This window comes from Acomys minous, assembly GCF_964271855.1.
Source record: "Acomys minous genome assembly, chromosome: 17".
Lineage (NCBI taxonomy): Eukaryota > Metazoa > Chordata > Mammalia > Rodentia > Muridae > Acomys > Acomys minous.
In genome coordinates, this window is record NC_140500.1 from 22930033 (window position 1) to 22952825 (window position 22793).

The 22793-nt window shown below is 46.5% G+C and overlaps 2 protein-coding genes across 4 annotated transcripts in view; one reads left to right on the forward strand and one right to left on the reverse strand.

The window, feature by feature from the left end:
- The window catches only part of SLC2A3 (solute carrier family 2 member 3), a 63054-nt gene extending 60551 nt beyond the window's left edge, over nt 1-2503 (forward strand). For all 3 annotated transcript variants that reach the window (XM_084766795.1, XM_084766796.1, XM_084766797.1), the window contains one exon: nt 173-2503. In XM_084766795.1, the coding sequence (XP_084622921.1) occupies nt 173-361 (189 nt within the window). In that variant the 3' untranslated portion in view covers nt 362-2503. The remainder of the gene's footprint in view (nt 1-172) is intronic.
- A 6055-nt stretch (nt 2504-8558) lies between these two features.
- On the reverse strand, nt 8559-16483 carry NANOG (Nanog homeobox). The gene is made up of 5 exons (XM_084766798.1): nt 16450-16483; nt 15922-16109; nt 13303-13571; nt 11096-11182; nt 8559-10182 (listed from the first exon to the last, which is right to left on the reverse strand). Exons 2-5 carry the CDS (start codon nt 16073-16075, stop codon nt 9778-9780), a joined length of 915 nt encoding a protein of 304 aa, XP_084622924.1. The 5' UTR covers nt 16076-16109; nt 16450-16483; the 3' UTR covers nt 8559-9777.
- Between the last annotated feature and the right edge of the window lie 6310 nt (nt 16484-22793).

The window sequence follows — 22793 nt, forward strand, 5'->3', positions numbered from 1 at the left end:
AATAGACATCATAAGCGACCTTGCCATTCTGTTTCAATATGGAGGAGTTGCAGCTTAAGGCCAGTCAGAGATAGACATGGGAAGTTTCCTTTGCCTTCCTAACCATTTAAATTGGTACATTTGTCTGAGTCAACTGCCTATAACCATCCCTCTCTCTCCCCCCATCCTCTAGTCCTACACGGGAGCCTACGTTTTTCTCTTCTTTGCTGTCTTCCTTGTTTTGTTCCTAATCTTCACCTACTTCAAAGTTCCTGAGACCAAAGGCAGGACTTTCGAGGACATTGCCCGGGCCTTCGAGGGGCAGGCTGTAAAAAATGCTATGGAGCTGCAGTCTGCCAAGGAGACCCACGGCAACGCCTGATGCAGACAGACCTCCTTCACCTCCCTCCAACATGGAAAGCATCCTCCCCTGAATTGGGGAGACCTCATCAGGATGAACCCAGGATTGCTTCTGAACCGCTGCTATTTGATCCCTTCTCACCCCACACACTCCATGAACACTCAGCTGCACCCAATGCTGGGGTCAGTCGGATCTTTAAGTCTTTCATTTTCTTGGATAGTTCTCTTGTAGTCAGTCAGGAGAGAGTGAGTGGAGCCCTGCCTTCACGTCAGGAAGGGGTAGCTGCAGCTCCCCTTAGGCTCCCAGCTCACTAGGACACCTAGAGAGTAGGGGTGGGGTCCAGCGAGCACCCCCTCCCCACAGTCAGCTTGCCAGGAAACAGATCTTCAGACCCAGTGTGGAGGGCTATGGGGATTAAACAAGCGAGCCCCCTCATTCCTCCATACAGCTCTGCACAGCAAAGTAACTTGAGTTTTATTTATTTTACCTTCAGGTTTTATTGCATAAATATTTATTTTTTTTTTTAGTGTAATTTTACCAAATAATGAAAGAGTAAGGAAATTGAAGTTGGAGGGAGGTTTTAAAGAGAAGTTCTGGAGGAAAAAAAAAAGGTCAGTGCAGGAGGGTGACAAAGTGCAACACAAGGGAGAACAGAAGTTTGTGGTGGCAGGCGGGGCCACCTCCATTCTAGACGGAGACTCTTCCTGTGTTCTTTCTCAGGAGAGCGAGTGCCTGTATGAAGAGGCTCATGGCTTTCTGTGGGCCTTTTCTTTTTAAGATTATATAGTTTTTATGTAGTGTTACTTGAAATCTAGGCTTGTTACTAAAGTGGGCTTTGTAGTTAGTGGTGGTGGTGGCCTTTTGTTTTGCATGGGGTCCAGAATTAAAGAGGGCTTGCAGAAAGTCCCTCTCTACTCCCTGGACCAACAACTCCTTCCTGTCTGTCCTGCTGAACTCACTTTTTCTCTCCCCTCTGGTACCCCAACTACCTGGCTGGTGGAGTGAGCCATACAGATGAGAGACCTAACTAAATACAGTAGTTCTTGATAGGCATTTACGATTTTTTTTTTCAATTTTGACTTGTTAAGAAACTTTTTAATGTGTTGACTTGTTTTATTTTGGTTGAAAGGGATTCACAGCTAACTTGGACTTTGTTACCTCAGCTTTTTTCCTGAATGATTATTATTAATTACCTGGTTTGGGTATGTTGTTGCTCTGGGGTCACCCCATGCTAGTTCTGTCTGTTACAGTCTCAGGCTATTCCTGTTTCCATGATCCTGGGATACTGTGCTAAGTGCCCAAGGGGCCTTGACTCTGCTACACACAGTAGGGACGCTGTGAGTGTAGCCCATGCGTGAGGATGTGAATGTATGTGCACTGTCACTTTGCTCTGGATGTTACGTACCTGTCCCCTTTGTTCCTATAGCTTTTTTTTTTTTTAATGACATCTACTGAAATGCATCCCCTCACACATAAGCAGCACTGCCTGCCTCCGCTGGGTGGAGGTGGCACCCAGGGTTCCACGCATCTGGCCCCCCCTATTCTTGCTGGAGAGGGGTGCTTCCTTGAGGTTGAAGGTGAAAAGCTCAGCCTCACTCCAGCTGGGACAGTGCAAAAGTGTGAGGTCAGAGCTGTGGCTCGAGAAGACCTAGTTGTGGGAGAGGAAGGCTTTCTTTCCAAGGGATTAGGAAATACTACGGCATTTCAGTATGTTGGGAGCAGTGGCAGGATTTGCTCTGGCCACAGGTCACAGATAATGCCTCCACAACCATCCCCTCATTCTCCACTTCCATAAATGGAGACTACTGGGTGACCCTCGCCCTTTTTGCATAGGTCACTGGACCCCATGGACCCTCCTTGGTGCTTACACATTTCAGACCCATTAAGCAAACCTTTGCTTAGTACAGTATTTCATACTCAGTCTCAGTACTCATTCCCCACTCCCCGTGGTCATTGAGACTTTGGGTAAAACCTCACATGGCTATGAAGAGGGGCTTTGCCTGGGAAGGCGACCCCTCTAACTTACCTCTTCTGTTCCTGAGTTGGCAGTAATGCTAGGTGGAGTTTTTCCATTTGTCAGTGGCCAGGTTGTGAATATATTCATATATTCTTTCTATTACTGTTATTGTAGTTTTCTGTTTTGAAATAAAAATTCTGAATGTATATGTCATGTCACAAGCTTATTTTCTCCTTTTTGTTCTTGCTCATGAGGCTTTAAGGCCCTTTAAAATCATGGCGGTGGAGCTAGGAATATAGCTCAGTGGGTAGAGTGCTGTCCAGACAGCACATGGCCCTGCGTTCACCCTCCAGCACCTCACAAATGAGCCAGGAAAAACATGAGGGTGAGCCTCCCTTAGACAGCAAGATGAGGCCCACCACAAACCATGGGTAGAACAGCATTACTGCTGAGGATGGTGGCACACCCCTTTAATCTCACCCAGCACTGGGGGGGCAGAAGCAGCCTGGTCTACAAAGTGAGTCCAGGTCAGCCAGAGCCACACAGAGAAACCCTGTCTTGAAAAACCAAAAAAAAAAAAGCAGTATTACTTCCTACATGAGCTAGCTAAAAAGGCTTTTCCATGCTGTTCTTGCCTCTCCCATTTTCCTCTCATGTTTCTCGGAAGCCCATCCCAGGATTTTACAGAGATCAGTGTGACCATCAGTCTCTTGGAGCTGGAGAGGCAGCTAGCTCCCAGTCAGCCTACAGTGTACTGTGCTCCCTTCCAGAGCAGAGTTGCTTTGTTTTGCACTCTGCACATTTAAAAGAATAAAGACATCTTTGAAAATGTTTAAGAAGCAGAGGCAGGCGGATCGCTGTGAGTTTTGAGGCCAACCTGGTCTGCAAAGCGAGTCCAGGACAGCCAAGGCTACACATAGATACCCTGTCTCAAAAATAAAAAAATAAAAAAAAATAAAAAGTGCACATAAAACAAACATGAGGGCTGGAGAGATGGCTCAGAGGTTAAAAGCACTGGCTGTTCTTCCAAGGGTCTTGAGTTCAATTCCCAGCAACCACATGGTGGCTCACAACCACCTGTGAGATCTGGTGCCCTCTTCTGGCCTGCAGGTGTACATGCAGTTAGAACATTGTATACATAATAAATAAATCTTAAAAAAACAAAAAACATGAAGTGTGGTGGGGCATGGCAGAGGCAGCCAAATCTCTTTGAGTTCAATGCCAGTCTAGTCTACAGAGTTGGTTTGATTTTCTGTTTTGTTTCCAGCCTTTATTCATGTAACGCACACCTAACGCCCCTGTCCCCCTGCCACACTTCACGTGCTTGTGCTGGCTGTGGGCTACAAATATTTGATTGGGTAGCTGGGTCTGGCCTTGAGTCCCTCAGCGCAAGGATTAAGGGGTGCACCGCTGTGTCCAGTGAGCTTTATGTTTGTTGGGACACACTGGTCTGGAAGTCACTATGTAGACCAAGCTGGGTTCCTGGAACCTGGCAATCCTGCTTCTGCAGTCTAAGTGCTGGAATTACAGGGCAGCCAGGACTACACAGAGAAAATCTATCTCTAAAAACCCAAGCCAAACAAACAAAAGAACAAGTTCTCTTGGGCTGGAGAGATGGCTCAGAGGCTAAGAGCACTGGCTGCTCTTCCAAAGGTCCTGAGTTCAATTCCCAGCACCCACATGGTGGCTAACAGCCATCTATAACGAGATCTGGTGCCGTGCCGTCTGCTGGCCTGCAGGAGTACGCCCTGGAAGAACACTGTATCATAATAAATAATTAAACAAAAAACAAGTTCTCTGCTTTCACAGTCAGAGCCAGAAGCACAAAGCTGAGTAGGAGCATTAAATAATTTTGATCTGAGGACTGATTAAAAAACAAAAAACCATTCAGATCAAAGGTTTGAAAGAAGGCAGAGGCAGGCAGATCTCTGTGAGTTTGAGACCAGCCTGGCCTACAAAGTGAGTCCAGGACAGCCAAGATAGCATAGAGAAACCCTGTCTCGGGGGAGGGGGATGGTGGGGGATAAAAAAAAAAGAGAGAGAAACCTTGTCTCAGGAAAAAAAAATAAAATGAGGTTGTTGTGTTTGAAGAGTTATTATCATGATTACATTTATTTATTTTAGCAGTTTTCTTTTTTGGTTTTTCGAGACAGGGTTTCTCTGTATATCCTTGGCTGTGCCAGACTCACTTTGTAGACCAGGCTGGCCTCGAACTCACAGCAATTTACCTGCCTCTGCCTCTCGAGTGCTGGGATTACAGGCGTGCACCACCACGCCCAGTTTAGGGTTTTTCGAGACAGGTTTTTTTTTCTTTGTAGCCTTGGCTGTCCTGGATTCACTTTGTAGACCAGGCTGGCCTCAGACTCAGAGATCTGCCTGCCTCTGCCACCTGAGTGCTGGGATTAAAGGCGTGTGCTACCATTGCCCAGTGCTTACATTTACTTCATTACATTACATTTATTATATTGAGGAGGAGTGGAGAGGTGGCATTGCCTGTATGTGGGGGTCAGAGGGTGATTCTGTGGCGCCTTTTCTTTCTTTCCACTCACTATGTGAATCCAAGAGATCGAACTCACGTGAACAAGCTAGACTTGTGGGCAGGCACCTCTACCCAATGAGATAGCTTGCAGGCCCAGTCTTTGAGTGTTGGTGTTGTGGCAGGGTCTCACCACACAGCCTGGTTAATCTGAAGCTCACCCTCTAGGGCAAGTAGGCCTTGAAGTCATTGACAGTTCTCCTAGCTGCTTCTGCCTCCTTAGCGCTGGGACTACAGATGCTGCGATGACGCCTGCCCAAAGATGAAAGGTTTTGTGGTCCTTCTCACCTTAAAGCAACAACAAAAGCTGTAGCATATTACAGAAAATTAAGAGACAACCACAACTGTTTTGTTTTGTTTTGTTTTGTTTTTTGAGACAGGGTTTCTCCGTGTAGCCTTGGCTGTCTTGAATTCACTTTGTAGACCAGGCTGGCCTAGAACTCACAGAGATCTCCCTGAGTCCTGGGATTACAGGTGTGCGCCACCATGCCCAGCTAAGACACCCACTCTTCTACTCTGCTGCCATCTCCCCTTTTTAGTGGTAAAAATAGAGGTGCTTTATTAGGAAAATGGAAGTGGCTCGTGAGCTTTGAAGACAGACACTCAAAAGCTTTGTCTTTACTAACACATTTGAGTGGGTAACTTTTCTATATTTTATTTAGCAATTATGTGTTAGTGTGAATATATGTAAATGTTTATGGGTGCCTAAGTAAGCCAGAAGCAGGGCGCCCCCTGGACCTGGGGTTATGGGGTAATGTGAAACCACCTGCCCTGGGTGCTGGGAACTGAGCTCAGATTTTTCTGGAAGAGCAGGAAGTGCTTCTAACTGCTGAGTCATCTCTCCAGCCCCTAAATAATTTAGTTTTTAATTTACTGTGTGTTATAAGTCACCTTAAGAGCTTGAAAAGGAAAAAAAAAAGAGCTTGAAAAGGTCATCAGAACATTAGGAAAGGTGTGAATCTACTTTAAGGATTTTCCTCTAGACCTTCCTTCCCCTTTTCCCCTTCCCATAGGCTCTGGAGTGCACAAGTTGACATGACAGGAGAGAAAGAGGGGCCAGCCTGTCTTTCCACACGTCTCTTTCCTCACAGACTCCTGCTTATGTCTTAGTGTAAACCTTGGATCTCCCTTGATTTTTCCAGCTTTTATTATCCTTTCCAACCCAGGTCATGGCCAAGTTAATTAAAGGAAGCTGCTTGTATTCTCGTGCATGGGTGGCCAGTTCAGTTCCTGGTGCACCTCTAAATAAAGCTTGCTTTAATCTGACAATCCTGGAGTGCCCCTCCCCCCCCCCCAACACAACCACCCTGCATTGAATTTTCCTGGGAATTCTTGGGTATTGAATAGTACAGACTCCAAGTTCAGAAGCACAGGCCTTGCTCCGTCCGTGAATTCCAAGTGCTTGCTTCTTAAGGTGAAAGGAAAAGGCTTATTCTGCTTTGAATAAGCCCAGTCTTCAGATATCCCAGCGATGTGGAGGAGAAAACAGGTCCCGGTGGGTGAACTACAAAGAGAAGGTCAACAGCTGCCAGACAGAGGAGGGAAGAGGGGCCCAAGCAGGAGAAGAAGAGAATTTGTTAAATAAAGAAGTCAGCTGGGGTCCCGCAACAGCTTGGCACTCAGGAATCAGTTGACTAAGGCATTTGAATAGGTCCCTTGGTGAGAGGTCGCAGCAAAAAAAAGCCCAGGAAAGCTGCAGCTGGGGAGGCCTCTCAAACTATCCCCACCCCTGGGTGGTTGGTGTAATCTCTTCAACCCTGAAAAGGGTCAAATCAAAGATAATCAAGAGTCTCACACCGGAGGACGGAGGATGTTGTTCAATGGTAGAGCACTTACTTAGGTCCTAAGAGGCCCTGGGTTTGATCCCCACAACCACACACCCACATTTTAGAATCCCAGTGACTCAATTAAACCTGTAAGACTTGAAGGGAAGTGGCCTCTGTGTAAGGGTGGCCAGGGTTGGGGTGGCGGGGCAGCAGCCACCCATCTCTGACACACCGGCCATCTCCACTGACGGGGAACAAGGACGGAAGACGGAGAATGAGAGGCCTAGACAGGATTAGTCTGGGCTTTGCAATGTGCACTTCCTTTGTGTCCATGAGTCCTCCATGGCACAATAATTCTGACTGCCAGAATAGCTCTCTTCTTAGCCGAGGAGCAGCTATAGAACCTACGTTGAGCGGTCATGAGTTACTGATGTTGTGACTGACAGGTAAAACTGTTTGTGACAGTTACTAGGTGTCGCTTGCTTCCACATTTTTTGTTATGCTTTAAATCTAATAAAACTGGCCAATGACTAGGTCATCCATGATTAATTAATGCATTAGTTGTTATACTATCTTAATTTCCTTCTCATCCCACAGTGAAATAGAATGTTTACACGCAACTACACCAGATGAAGTTACCTTTTGTCTTTTCAACAAATTTAAATCTTTCCCCGCTGTTCTCCCACCCCACTCCCAACTCACCCTTAAACCACAAACTCACTTCTGAAGCCCCTCCCCCCCATCACTTCAGTCTCAGAATCCTGGAAGAACACTAGATGGGGGTGGGGGTGGGGAAAGCTCAGGGAGGAGCCTCAGTTTAGACTCAGGAAGGCCCAGGATAATCCCCAGCATGACACAAAAACAAGAGATGTTGAGACCAAGGTTCCTGTGGTTCTCACAGAAGCACTGCGGGTACCGTCAGGCGCGCTGCCCCCCCCCCCCCCCCCCCCCGCGCTCATTACCAATTCCTATTTCATAGGAATAAAAGCCAGCCTCATGGCTCATTGTTCAATTTTTGTCCTTCCAAGAACCAGATCTTGATGGGCAGCAGCCAGATCCAGTGGCTCACAACCCCTGTTTTTTGTTTTTGTTTTAATTTGAGACAGGGTTTCTCTTGTTGTCCTGGCTGTCCAAGACTCGCTTTGTACACCAGGCTGGCCTCGAACTCACAGAGATCAGCCTGCCTCTGACTCCCCCGGAGTTGGATTAAAGGCGTGCGCCACCAGGCCCGGCTTCACCACCACCTATTACCTCATCTTCAGGGGAAGTGATGCTTCTGGTCTCCTTGGGGCACATACTCTTGATTAAAAAAGCTATTCCTGTCGGCCAAGGCTACACAGAAGAAACCCTGCCTCGAAAAAACCAAAAGCCGTTCCAGTTTAGCACATTCTGCAGAGGTAAACGCCACACAAGAGCAATCAACCACAGGAGGTTTTAATAATCGGTACTGGGCAAATTTCCAGCAGCTAACCTGTCATGGTTTCCCCAGCTGTTGCTCTTTTACAGGCACAAAGCGTTTGTGCTTGTGTGTGTCCAGCGGGCACACGGAGCAGAACACAGTTCACAGGGGTTGGTTATCCCTTTCCAACATGTGGGTCCCAGGGATTGAATGAAGGTTGGCAGCAAGGCCATTCCCATATTGGACCTTCTCAGCAGCAGTATTTATTTTGTGACAGGGCCTCGCTCTGTAGCCTTGGCTGCTCCGGCAGTCACATCCACTCACGAGCACCATGCACATGCCAGGGTTTCTGCTCAGATTGGCCTTGAACTCTTGATTCTCTCATCTTGGCCTCAAGTGTTGGCAACATTGTTAAGGCCAAGCTGGGCTATGAGACTCGGCTTCACATACCAGAAAAAAAAAATGTATATTGACCCCACTAGGTGAAAGCAAGACAAGAGAAGAAAGCACTAAAGGTAAAATTAGTGTTTTATTTTACTTAAACTAGTCAAACATAAACATTTCTTAAAATTAGTTTATTTTTATCTTATGTGCCTTGATGTTTGCCTGCACGCATGTCTGTGTGAGGGTGTCAGGTCTTGGAGTTACAGACAGTTGTGAGCTGCCATGTGGGTGCTGGGAACTGACCCCAGCTCCTTTGGAAGAACAGTCAGTGCTCTTAACCTCTGAGCCATCTCTCCAGGCCCCTTGTTTTTGGTTTTTTGAGACAGGGTGTCTCTGTGTTGGCTGTCCTGGACTCCCTTTGTAGACCAGGCTGGCCTCAAACTCACAGCGATCCATCCATCTGTCTCTGCCTCCCGAGTGCTGGGACTGCAGGTATGTGCCACCACACCTAGTGAATCTTTATACGTTTTACACTTTTAGATTCTGTTTCCCAAAGATAAAAGATAGCCAAACACACAGGATCTATAGCTAGTGCCACCATGTCTATTTCTGTAGCAGGACAAGTTATTCAAACCTCCTTAATTAGATTCCAGCCAAACCCCACTACTCAAATCACACATACACCATGTACACCAAGACCCAAGCTTCTAAGAAAAAGACAAGCTGGAGCTGGGGTGGGTAAGGATGTCGGTATGTGGGGGAGGAGAGGGTATAGCGTGTCTTGTCTCTAAAGCCCTTAGTTAAATCACATCTACAGCACAGCACCAAAGAAAAAGACAGTTACACAGCTAAGACACATGCACCAATACAGGGCTGCAAGTAGAGCTCAGTGGTTGAGTCGGTGCCCAGTATGTTCAAAGTCCTAGGTTTGCTCTCTTGGCACCAAAAGAATAAAAATAAAAACAATAAGCCAGGCTGTAATGGTGCAAGCCTTTAATCTCAGCACTCGGGAGGCAAAGGCAGAGGCAGAGGCAGGCAGACTGAGTTTGAGGCCAGCCTGGTCTACAGAGCTAGTCCAAAACAGCCAGGGATACACACAGAGAATCCCTGACTCGAAAAAAACAAAAAATACCAGGCAGTAGTGGTGAACGCCTTTAATCCCAGCACTCGGGAGGCGGAGGCAGGCGGACTGATGTGCATTTGAGGCCAGCCTGGTCTACAAAGCGAGTCCAGGATTGCCAGGGCTACAGAGAAACCCTGTCTCAAAAACAAACAAACAAAAAAACAAAAAGAAAAAAAGAAAAAAGAAAAAGTAATGGTAAGAAAAAATGAAAACTTTTGGAAAAAGGAAGGAATCCAGCCACTGCCCTGACTTTAAGCTGAACTGTGCACACCTTACACTTCACCCGGTGAATTCACAGAGCAGTTCAGGAATAACTCCATGGCCTGTGGGTTGCTAAAACATGCGTGGCTTTCCCTAGGAGCTTCCAAATTAGCCTCCAAATCACTGGCAAAAAAGTTTTGCTGCTGCAACTGCATGCAAGGCTGCAGGGAGTCCTCCCCGAAGCTATGGCACGGAGTGGTCCAAGTTGGGCCGTCCCAGGCTTGAGTATACCAGGTCTGAGTGGTCCAGGTCTGAGTGTTCCAAGTTGGGTTGGTCCAGGTCTGGTTGTTGCAAGCCGAGTTGGTCCAAGTCTGGCTGCCCCACACTGGAAGGCTTCCAGATGTGTTGACCAGAGAGCTCTGGGGATAGCTGGGATAGAGCCAGGGATGCTCCACTGACGGCGATGCTGAGCTCTTCTGAAAGAGGTGATTAACTCAATGAGTGAAAAAAGGAAAGCTAAGTAAGCTACAGAAATAGGAAAAGATCCCTAGTACTGCTGAGACAGAGGCAGGCAGATCTCTGACTACCAGGGCTGCATAGGGAGATCATAAGAAAAGAGTCCATGAGGGGAGAGGGAGGATGGGAAGGGGACAGGAGTGATGGACCACAGATGGACATAACAGGATGGGACTGAAAAGCAAAGACACTGCTTCAGAGCCACTGACAGCTCTTACAGGAAATTTGGGCTCCACTCCCAACACACGCTGCCGGCCACACACAGGTGGTGCAGATACGCATAAGACAGATGAGGGCTGGAGAGGTGGCTCAAGAGGTTAAGAGCACTGGCTGCTCTTCCAAAGGCCCTGAGTTCAATTCTCAGCAACCACATGATGGTTCGCAACCATCTATAAAGATATCTGGTGTGCTCTTCTGGCATGCAAGTGTACATGCAATGTAGGCAAAAACACTGTATACCTAAATAAATAAATCTTTAAAAAAATAAATAAATAAATAAAATAAGATGGGCGTGGTGGTGCACGCCTTTAATCCCAGCACTTGGGAAGCAGAGGCAGGTGGATCTTTGTGAGTTCGAGGCCGGCCTGGTCTACAAAGTGAGTCCAGGACAGCCAAGTCTACACAGAGAACCCTGTCTCTCAAAAATAAATAAATAAATAAATATAAATAAAAATAAATAAAATAAAATGAGATAGATGAGCTGGAAGCAGGGCATGGCGCGCCTTTAATCCCAGCACCCCAGAGGCAGAGGCAGCTGGATCTCTGAGTTTGAGACCAGCCTGGTCTACAAAGTATAGGTGTCAGAGAAATCCTGTCTCAAAAAAACCTTAAAAAGATGGAGGGGGAAGGAAAACATGTCAAGTGTCCTGTTACCTGAGCCACACTGTTGCCAGTCTTCGTCCACTGGTTTTTCTGCCACCGCTTACATTTCATTCTTTGGTTTTGGAACCAGGTCTTAACCTGCAGGAAGTGATAGGGCTTTTTTTAAAAAATTAAGACATACAGCCAGGGGCTGAAGAAATGGCTCAGTGATTAAGGGCACCGCCTGCTCTTTCCAGAGGTCCTGAGTTCAATTCCCAGCAACCACATGGTGGTTCACAACCATTTACAATGTTACCTGATGCCCTCTTCTGCAGGTAAAGCACTCATATACAATAAATAAATGTTAAAAAAAAAAAAAAAGACATACAGACAGGAGCACCGACAGCTCGTCTAGAGGACCCAGGTTCAATTCCCAGCACCTACATGGTGGCCCACAACCATCTGTAACTCCAGTCCCAGGGGACCTGCTGCCCTCTTCTGGACCCTTTGGAACACTGCAAACACATGATACTGAGACACACATGCAGGCAAAAAAGCCATATACATAAAAATAAAGACACGCAGATGTCTTATTTATTTTATGTGTGTGTGCTCTATCTGCATGTACACTTGCAGGCCAGAAGAGGGCATTAGAAGGTATAGACGGTTGTGAGCCACCATGTGGTTGCTGGGAATTGAACTCAGGACCTCTGGAAGAGCAGATGGTGCTCTTAACAACTGAGCCATCTCTCCAGTCCCCTGGCGGGGGTTGGGGGGAATACACCTACACACACACACACACACACACACACACACACTTTTTTTTTTTTTTTTTGGTTTTTCAAGACAGGGTTTCTCTGTGTAACCCTGGCTGTCCTGGACTTACTTGTAGAGCAGGGTGGCCTCAGAACTCACAGTGATGCGCCTGCCTTTGCCTCCTGAGTGCTGGGATTAAAGGTGTGCGCCACCACCAGCTTGAAAAATACTTCTTATTCATTATTTCAAACTGTTTTCTTCTGGGGGGGGGGGTGGTTAAAAATAGTACTAGTGATCTATCCCAGGGCCTTGCATATGCTACTGACAGATGAGGTACATAGGAACCCCATTTTTTTCTCTTTTTCATTTTGTCTTTTTTCAGAGACAGGGTCTCTCTGTGTTAGCCTTACCTGTCCTGTACTTGCTTTGTAGACCAGGCTGGCCTTGAACTCACTGCCTTGGCCTCCTGAGTGCTAAGATTATAGGCATGTGCCACAGAACTCGGCAGTGCACCGTCTTCAATAGATAATTTTACTATTAAAGATAGACAGCTGGAGCCAGATATGGTAGCTCATAACTTTAATTAATCCCAGCAATTTGGAGGCCCAGGAAGACAAATCTCTGAGCTCTGTCAGCCTGGTCTGCAGAGTTAGTTCCAAGACAGCCAGGTCTACACAGTGAAACCCTTTCTTGAAAAAAGCAAAAAGCTGGGGAGAGGGCTCATTTGTTGCTCTTCTAGAGGGGTTGTGTTCAATTCTCAGCACCCACATGGCAGCTCACAATTGTCTGTAACTTTAATTCCAGATCTGACACCCTAACAAACAAACAAACATACAGGCAACACCAAACAAAAGAAAATGAAAATAAATTAAAAAAGAAAAGGCCAGACAATGGTGCACACCTTTGATTACAGCACTTGGGAGGCAGAAGCAGGTGGACTTCTTAAGTTTGGGAACACCCTAGTCTACAGAGACCAGTCAGGACTACACAGATCCTGACTAGGGTGTGTTTCTGTGTGTGTGTGTGTTGGGGGTGCAGAGGGGGGGCGTTGAAGTAGATAAGTTGATGGAACAAAGTGGGCAATACGTGAAACATAATTACATGATTCTTTTAAAAATTGGTTTTTTGAGACAGGGCTTCTCTGTGTGACCTTGACTATCCTGGACTCGCTTTGTAGACCAGGCTGGCCTCGAGCTCACAGCGATCGCCTGCCTCTGCCTCTCAAGTGCTGTATTAGATGATTTTAACATGAGAACTGATAGACCTCAGAGTAGAGAAGCACCCAGATTCCTCCACTCATCGACAAATCAGCTTCGTTTTTTTGTTTGTTTGTTTGTTTTCGAGACAGGGTCTCTCTGTGTAGACTTGGCTGTCCTGGACTCACTTAGTAGACCAGGCTGGCCTCGAACTCACAGCGATCCACCTGCCTCTGCCTCCCGAGTGCTGGGATTAAAGGGGTGCACCACCACCACCCGGCACTTCATCTTGTTTTATTACAGTTAACAATAAATAAACCAACTTACCTGCTTATAGCTAAGGTTCAGGAGGGCAGAGAGCTCCTGCATCTGCTGCAGGCTCAGGTACCGCTGCCTCTGAAACCTATTCCTGAGTGTGCACAGCTGCTCCTGAGAGAACACAGTCCTCATCTTCTGTTGCTTCGAGTGGAGCTTGCACTCTCCCTTTTTCTCAGGGCCCTCTTCAGACTGAGGACCACAGAACTTCAGTTTGGGACTGGTAGAAGAATCGGGACTGTCTTGAAGAGGTAGGTCCACAGAGGACGGCCGAGGAGAGGCTGATAGGAAAGCAACAAGGTAACTTGTTAAGAAATTAAACACTGTTCAGCCTGGCATGGTGGCTCAGGCCTTTTATCCCAGCACTCCGGAGGCAGAGGCAGGTGGGATCTGAGTTCCAAGTCCAGCCTGATCTACAAAGTGAGTCCAGGACACAGCCAAGGCTACACAGAGAGACTTTGTTTTGGGGGGAACCCCCCAAATAAAAATAAGACAGCCAGACATAGTGGCGCACGCCTTTAATCCCAGCACTCGGGAGGCCAGAGGCAGGTGGATCGCTGTGAGTTCTATGAGTTCTAGGCCAGCCTGGCCAGGCTACATAGAGAAACCCCTTCTGGGGTAGGAAAGGGGAAGACCAAAAAAAAAAAAAAAAAAAAAAAAAGGGCATATTACAAAATGGTCCTATGGGCCGGGTGTGGTGTTGCGTGCCTTTGATCCCAGCACTCGGGAGGCAGAGGCAGGTGGATCGCTGTGAGTTCGAGGCCAGCCTGGTCTACAAAGCGAGTCCAGGACAACCAAGGCTACACAGAGAAACCCTGTCTCAAAAAACCAAAACAACAACAAAAACAAAACAAAAAACCAAAATGGTCCTGTGGTCTTTTCTGCTGGTACAAGATCATCAGCTAGAGGGTCTTTTAGACTACCAGTACTAGGGTAAAATTCCAACTAACCACATTTGTTTCTATCCCCCTTGATTTTTTTTTTTCTTTCTTCTCTCTAAAGACAGTCTCCCAATCCTCCTGCCTCAGTGCGGCATTTAGGAGTCTGACGCAATGCCAGACATTTTGTTGTTCTTCTGAGGAGCTATGGGTTGAACCCAGAGGCTCAGGCTAGAGACCAGGGAGCTCGGTCCTATCATTTTCTGGACTCAGCAGCTGGAAGACACCTCCCTCCTGCTCTGGCGGTGTTCAGGATGCTCAACGCCCACTAGCACCTTGCAGTCCTGCAACTTCTAAACGGAAGAGATTGCCGTATCCCGGCACTAGAGGCATGCACTAAAAACAAACACATGTCTGCCTTTCTTTGCAAAGGCTATCCCCACCTGCTCGGTCCCAAGACAGCACTCCCCGCCTCTAAGTCAGAAATCAAAACCACCAAATCCAAAATCGAGATGGCACCAAGAGACTTGATACCCTATGAGCATATACAGGGGCAGGAGTTCCCCCTCAGGAACAGTCATAGGGGAGGGGAATAAGGGGAAAATGGGAGGGAGGGAAGAATGGGAGGATACAAGGGATGGGATAACCATTGAGATGTAACAAGAATAAATAAAAAAAAAAAAGAAAGAAAGAAAGAAAAAGAAATCGAGATGGCAGACTTTAGCCCAAAGCTCAAAAGAGAGTGACACCACACTGAAATAAACCAGCAAACACAGCAGTCGTTGGCCCGAGTGTGTGGCAGGAGAGCCTGCGTGCAGTATACACATACCCCAGCGCTGCCCACGCGATTTAGCAGTCGCTTGGTTCACTTGTGGTTTGTCCCAAAGTGTAAGTAGATTTAAAGCCACTTAACACGTTATCACCACTTGCAAGGCTGAGTACCGGCCTGAGTACTGCGCAGACGAAATGAGCTTCAGACCTTAGCTCCAGCACCTAGCGATCAAGGAACTATCTTTACCGTGCACTAAGAAAACACTTGTTGACAGCCACGGTGGCGCAGGCCTTCAACGCCAGCACCCGGGAGGCAGAGGCGGGCGGATCGCTGTGAGTTCGAGGCCAGCCTGGTCTACAAAGCGTGTCCAGGACGACCAAGGCTACACAGGGAGACCCTGTCTCAAAAAACCAAACCAAACCAAACAAAAAGAAAGAAAGAAAACACTTGTTTAGTAGGCATGCTCGGCTCACAAACCCAGAATGCTAAGTGACTCCGACATTGCCAAAAGTTGAGAAAAAAAGGCACTGCTTCTGCTGGGGGGCGGGGAAGGGGGAAAGCCATTTGGGTAGACTGTAAACTAAATGTATAACCTCATCAAAAATGGGGTGTTCACCCAGGCTGGGATGTTAGGTCCCCCAGCTACTGAGAAGACCTCTCATTCCACTGGTTGCCCAAACACTTTGTTGAGAGCATCACCTCATTTTTAATTCCTGTAAAGTATTTGTTTCCAAAGAGCCCAAAATACTTAGATCCTCAAATACACACACCAGCAGCTTCAGATAGCCACGTGCTGTGGTGTTCCCGGTCTCTACCTCAGCTTGAGACTAGAAGACCAATGTGTCACCAGAAAAACTCAAAAGTCGGGAATGCAGAGGTTTGATGGCACTGCTTATGTTAATGGACAGTCCGTCGAGAGGCAGTAACCCCTCACCCCGCTTTCTTAACTAAATTGGTTCTACCGGGGATTGAATTTCTTACCGGTCTCTGTGCGGAGCTTCTCAGCAGCAGACATTTGTACGGAAGAATAATTTTCCACAGGCCCATGAGCTGCAGGCATTGGCGAGGAGTCTCCGGAATTCGATGCTTCCTCAGAACAGGGCAGACTGTGGGGACCAGGGGGATCCACACTCATGTCAGTGCGATAGGCGAGAGGAGGTAAAAAGTGACTTTAAAAAAAAAAAGTTTTTAACAACAACAAAAAGGTTAAGACTTTAAAACTCAATGTCTAAGAGGAAAGACATCAGAAACAAACAAAAAATATTCAAAGTCCAGGTGCAAATGACCAAGACACTGGAAGGAAGCAAGCCTCAGTCTTCCCTCAAAAGGCCAAGACACCAAGTCAGCCTAGCTGAAGGCCAGAAAACACAAGGCGCTAGATTTTTAAAGCCTCTGGCTCCCCCTACTCCCCGCCCTCAAAGCCCCTTACCCCGACCCAGACCTATCCTGTGGCCCCGCCTCCCGCCCCCAGCACCCACGCCCCACCAGCCCTGCGAATTCAAATCCTACCTGGCAGGCCCACCAAGGGCATTGTAATGCAAAGGAAGCTGTAAAGTGACCCAGACGGAAGGAGAGAGGGAAAAGGTTGGGGCCCATCTGACCTAGAGACAAAAAATAAAATTAAATTAAAAAATTGGTTTCATACTTGAGGCTTTACCATGCTGCACCGTTAAATCATGGCTGCACCCCTAAACCATGGACATCTCAGGTAGAGCGGTTTTCCTACAGACATAATAAAATACTCAGAGCTTGTTGCCAACGTCTTTGTTTAAACATGGTGCTCCGTTTCAGCGCTCACTTGAGTTCTTTCTTGGTTTTCATTTTGGGCAAGATAGGAAAGTCTTTCTGTCAAAAATTCTGTTTCTAAAAAAAAAAAAAAAAAAAATTCTGTTTCTAACAAAAATCTGAAGGAAACGCCTGCTTAGGACTCTTGGGCTGCCTCTCGAGTGATGGGATTAAAGGTGTGCTACACCACGCCTGGCTTGCCATTTATTTCAACTGGACACTACAAGACATAACTTAATGTGGCTGATTGTCCTCTGTCCTCACCCAACCATTAGGAAGTGGAGGGCAACATCTTACCCAAACCCTGTTCTCTCCTGGTGTTCAGATTCTCTGTTTTATCGCCATCCTCTGACAACTTTTTTTTTTTTTTAAAGATTTTACTTATTTTCATGTGCACTGGTGTTTTGCCTGCACACATGTTAATGTAAGGGTGCCAGATTCACTGGAACTGGCATTTCAGACACTTGTGAGACTTGTGAGCTTCTGGGAATTGAACCCAGGTCCTTTGAAAAAGCAGCCAGAGTTCTTAACTGCCCATCTCTTCCTTCCTTCCTTCCTTCCTTCCTTCCTTCCTTCCTTCCTTTCTTTCTTTCTTTTCTGGTTTTTCAAGACAGGGTTTTTCTTGTAGTATTGGCTGTCCAGAACTCAGTTTGTAGACCAGACCAATCTGGAACTCACAGAGATCCACCTGCCTCTGCCGCCTGAATGCTGGGACTAAAGGCGTTCACCACCACGCCCAGTAGAGTGTTCTACTTTTTCTTGTTTGTTTCTTTTCTGGTGTTTCTGTTTTTTCTAGACAGTTTTTCCCTGTGTAACCTTGGCTGTCCTGGACTCACTCTGTAGACCAGGCTAGCCTTGAACTCAGAGAGCCTCCTATCTCTGCCTCCCTGAGTACTGAGATAAAAGGAATATGCCTGTTTTGTTTAGTTTTGTTTCCAGCCCATCTTTTTTTTTTTTTTTTTTTTTTTTTTTTGGTCTTTTGAGACAGGGTTTCTCTGTGTAGCCTTGGCTGTCCTGGACTTGCTCTGTAGACCAGGCTGGCCTCGAACTCACAGCGATCCACCTGCCTCTGCCTCCCGAGTACTGGGATTAAAGGTGTGCGCCACGACGCCCGGCTTTCTAGCCCATCCTTTAAGCCCTCCTCTGACAGCTTTTAGAGGTGAGGAAATTTTTTAAAAGAAACAATACTTTTAGAATTAGGTTCCAGTGTCCGTTTTCAGAGATATTTTTATATATAAGTTATATCTTTATATATTAATTTTTTAATAGCTTAAAGCATAAGATGCAGGCAATAGATATTAGATGGAGATATTTATTAAGTGAGCATGGGGAGAGAAGGAAAAAGAGCAGTACTTCAGAAAGAGACAGAGAGGTAGATAGGGAGAGAGAGGAAGAAAGAGAGAAGAGGTGAGGTAGGTCTGTCCTTTTATATACTGCGGAGGGTCATGTTCCTGCGGCAGGTAGGCAATGATATCACAGGTAGGCAGACTGAAGCAGAAGCCTAACAAATATGTAGAACACATCATGCATAACTTGTAATATAATACATAATAGTATAAATATATAATATAAATATATCTTTAGCAGGGCATGGTAGCGCACACGTTCGTTTTTGTTTTTTTCATTTCTTTTTTTTTTTTTTTTTTTTTTTGGTTTTTCGAGACAGGGTTTCTCTGTGTAGCCCTGGCTGCCCTGAACTCACTTGGTAGACCAGAGTGGCCTCTAACTCACAGCGATCTGCCTGCCTCTGCCTCCCAAATGCTGGGCTTAAAGGCATGCGCCACCACGCCAGGCTCTTCCTTAATTAAAAAAAAAAAAAAAGTCTTGATGTATTCCTGGCTGGCCTGTCACTAACTCACTATACAAACCAATGTGATCTTGAACTTCCAGGGATCCCTGCACCTCTGTGTGCCTTCCAAGTACAGGGATCAAAAATGGGCACTGTCACTCCGGTGTGGATTTGTTTTTCTTTGATTGTATTTATTATTATCTATGTTTTGTGTGTGTGTGTGTGTGTGTGTGTGTGTGTGTGTGTGTGTGTGTGTGTGTGAGAGAGAGAGAGAGAGAGAGAGAGAGAGAAGGAGAGAAAACAGGTGTGAGGTTCCATGATGCGCCTGAGAGTCTAAGGACAGTGTTTGGAACTTGGTCCTCTACCCTCTGTAAGTTTTTGTTCTTGTTTGGTTTGGTTTGGGTTTTGTTTTGTTTTTTGTTTTTTGTTTTGTTTTGTTTTGTTTTGTTTTTTGAGACAGAGTTTTTCTGTGTAGCCTTGGCTGTCCTGGACTTGATTTGTAGACCAGGCTGGCCTACCTCGGCCTACCTCTGCCTCCCGAGTGCCAGCATTAAAGGCGTGTTCTACTATGCCCAGCTTCCTCTGTAGGTTTAAACCTCAGGCTTATAGAACAAGTGGTTTACCTACTGAGCACTCTGCCAGTCACACCTCAGGGGAATGCTAGGAGCTGAAAGCCAGCCTGCTTTGCATAGTGAGATGCTGCCTAAAAAAAACCAGAAACAACAAGCCAGACTTGGTGGCTCACTCCTCTAATCCCAGTACTCCAAGAGGCAGAGGCGGTCTGATTGCTGTGAGTTTGAGGCTAGCCTGGTCTTCAGTTTGAGTCCAGGTCAGCCAGGGCTACACAGAGAAACCCTGTCTGGAAACAAACAAACAAAGACAACAAAAAACAAACAAATCCAAGCCTAAAATACTGGGCTCCATCACTAACATATTTAAGGACAATAGAAAGTCTGTGGCAGCTCTTCTTCCTCTCGCTGTCCCTAAATCCAACACTCAAGGAATCTGAGGTTGCATCCTCTTGCTCAGTCTCACCAGGGAAAACTTAGTAAATCCCAGCTCAGGTTTTGAAATAACCACTGATTCTTTCTTTCTCTTTTTTTTGGGGGGGGGATGTGGGAGACACAACTATGTAGCCCAGGAACCTCCCTTCGCAGGGCCTATGAGGTCCTCCACCCACAGCTGCTGACTCTGCTCCCGCAAGAACAGACAGAGGGACTCCTGTTTATAATGCAAAGATGTCACTAGGTAACCATAGGTGTGTCCCAAGGAAGACAAAATTTGGGTAAACACGTCTTTGTCTTCTCTAACCTTCCTGGAGCGGAACTGTAAGAGAGGGCCTGGGAGGAGTCCAAAGAATTGGGTGTTTCAAGCTCAAAGCCGCCTCTCACTTCAAATTAGAAACAAACTGTGAATCTTCTAAAAGGGGAAACATTTGACCCCTGTCTCTGGGTCCATGGGTCAAGGCCACCAAATCCTTGAGTTTACCCCAAGCTCGGCAAAGGCTGGTACCGCCAGCACACCTCTTTGCCAAAGGGATCTTTGCATGGGGGCCTGCAATGGGCACCTCCTCAAGCTCCATTCTTGCCCTGCCCCTCTCTGTCTAGGGTGAGAGTCTCTGGAATGAAGGATACAACAGAAAAGGAGGCTTGCAGCCAAAAGGCAGGCTTGCTACATTCCTTCCACAGGGGACCAATTTGAATAGGCTGTGTGGGTGGGGGAGGGGTGTGCTAAGTGGGCCCAATAGTGTGGTAAATCATATCAAAACAGAAGTAAAAGATCGCAAGCCTTTAATCCCAGCACTCGGGAGGCAGAGGTAGGCGGATCGCTGTGAGTTCGAGGCCAGCCTGGTCTACAAAGTGAGTCTAGGATGGCCAAGGCTACACAGAGAGACCCTGTCTCAGAAAAAAAAAAAAAAAAAGAAGTAAAAGATGAATGTAGTCTTGTATCCCTAGTGCTGAAAAAGACAGGTGCAGAGGCGGAGGGGAATCTGAGGCCTTGGAGTCCTCCAGGCTATATCTATCTGTCTATCTATCTACCTATCCACCTGTCCATCCATCCATCTATTATCTGCCTATCTATATCTATCATCTATCCATCCATCTATTTATTTTCTGCCTATCCATCCATCCATCCATCCATCCATCCACCCATCTCGCCATCTTTTATCTGCTGATCCATCCTCCCTGGCATCAGACTCTGAGCTCAGTGGTGGCAATCTCATTTTTGTCTGTTTGTCTAGTGTATCTCTACAGAACAGGCTCTTGACATCACCAGCATCATGACATCACCAGCATCTCACTCTGTGTTAGAGAGAGAAGCAGTGAGCTCCTGCTACTCTCCCCGCCCCTGCCCCCCCCCTACCTGCCCCCCCCCACCCTCCAGCTTCTCCTCACAGGTGGTGGGGACCAGGAATCTGTATTTCAGGAATCTTTCTTAAAGCAGGATGTGGTGGCTCAGATTTTTTTTTTTTTTATGGCTCAGATTTTTAATCTTAGCCCTTGAAAGAGAATCTCCAGTCTCAACAAAACAAGTTTTCCTTGGTAGACTCCCAGAATGGGGAGGCCCTGCATTCAAGCTACATGCTGAACACACACACACACACACACAGGAGCCTATCTTTACATTTTTCTACTGTTTGAGTACTGTTTTTTCAAATTTTTTATTAATTTATTCATATTACATCTAAATTGTTAGCCCATCCCTTGTATCCTCCCATTCCTCCCTCCCTCCCGCTTTCCCCCTATTCCCCTCCCCTATGACTGTGACTGAAGGGGACCTCCTCCCCCTGTATATGTTCATAGGATATCAAGTCTCTTCTTGGTAGCCTGCTATCCTTCCTCTGAGTGCCACCAGGCCAACCCCATCCCCATTCAGGGGACGTGGTCAAATATGGGGCACCAGAGTTTGTGTGAAAGTCAGTTCCCACTCTCTACTCAGTTATGGAGAATGTCCTGTCCATTGGCTAGATCTGGGTAGGAGTTCGACGTTTACTGCACGCATTGTCCTTGGCTGGTGCCATAGTTTGAGCAGGACCCCTGGGCCCAGATCAGCCCATCATAATGTTCTTCTTGTAGGTTTCTAGGACCTTCTAGGTCCTTCTATTTCCCCATTCTCCCACGCTTCTCTCACCTAATAACCCAATTAAGAAATGGGGCTCAGAGAATTCTCAACAGAGGAATATTGAATGGCTGAGAAACACTTAAAGAAATGCTCAAGAAATGTTCAAGAAAAAAAAAAAATCCTGAGTTCAATTCCCAGCAACCACATGGTCGTTCATAAATATCTATAATGCCCTCTTCTGGCATGTATTCATAAAATAAAACTCTCCTGCCTCTCAAGTGCTGGGATTAAAGCCAAATAAATAAATCTTAAGTAAGAGAGAGGCTACATAGTAAAGACCTGCAGTGGAAGTTCCTCTGTAGACCAAGGGGGCCTGGAACTCACAAACACATGTCTGCTTCTGCCTCCTGAGTGCTGGAATGAAATGCATGTTCTATCAACTTAAATACCTAATATCTATATCTTTTTTAAAATTAATTAATTTGGCAGCTGGAGAGATGGCTCAGAGGTTAAGAGCACCACCTGCTCTTCCAGACCTCCTGAGTTCAATTCCCAGCAACTACATGGTGGCTCACAATCATCTGTAACGGGATCTGATATCCTCTTTTGCAGATAAAGCACTCATATACAATAAATAAATAAATCTTTTTTAAAATTTATTTATTTATTTATTTTTGTTTTTTTGAGAAAGGGTTTCTCTGTGTTAGCCTTGGCTGTCCTAGACTCACTTTTGTAGACCAGGCTGGCCTTGAACTCACAGTGATCCGCCTGCCTCTGCCTCCTGAGTGTTGGGATTAAAGGCGTCACCACCATGCCTGGCTCCTGGGTCTTTTTATTATTTTTAAATGTGTGTGTGTGTGTGTGTGTGTGTGTGTGTGTGTGTGTCCTTGTGAGGACAGCTGCATGGGATCCCCTGGTTCTGAAGTGACAGTTGTTTATAGCCATCCTCTGTGGTGCTGGGAACTCTAGTCTTATGCAAAAGCAGTGTATAAGCCTTCTCTTTGGTCTCCTTACATTTATTTAGCTTTTTTTTTTTTTTTTTTTTTTTTGGTTTTTCGAGACAGGGTTTCTCTGTGTAGCCTTGGCTGTCCTGGACTCGCTTTGTAGACCTGTAGACCAGGCTGGCCTCAAACTCACAGTGATCCACCTGCCTCTGCCTCCCGAGTGCTGGGATTAAAGGCGTGCGCCACCACACCCGGCCTATTTTGCTTTTCAA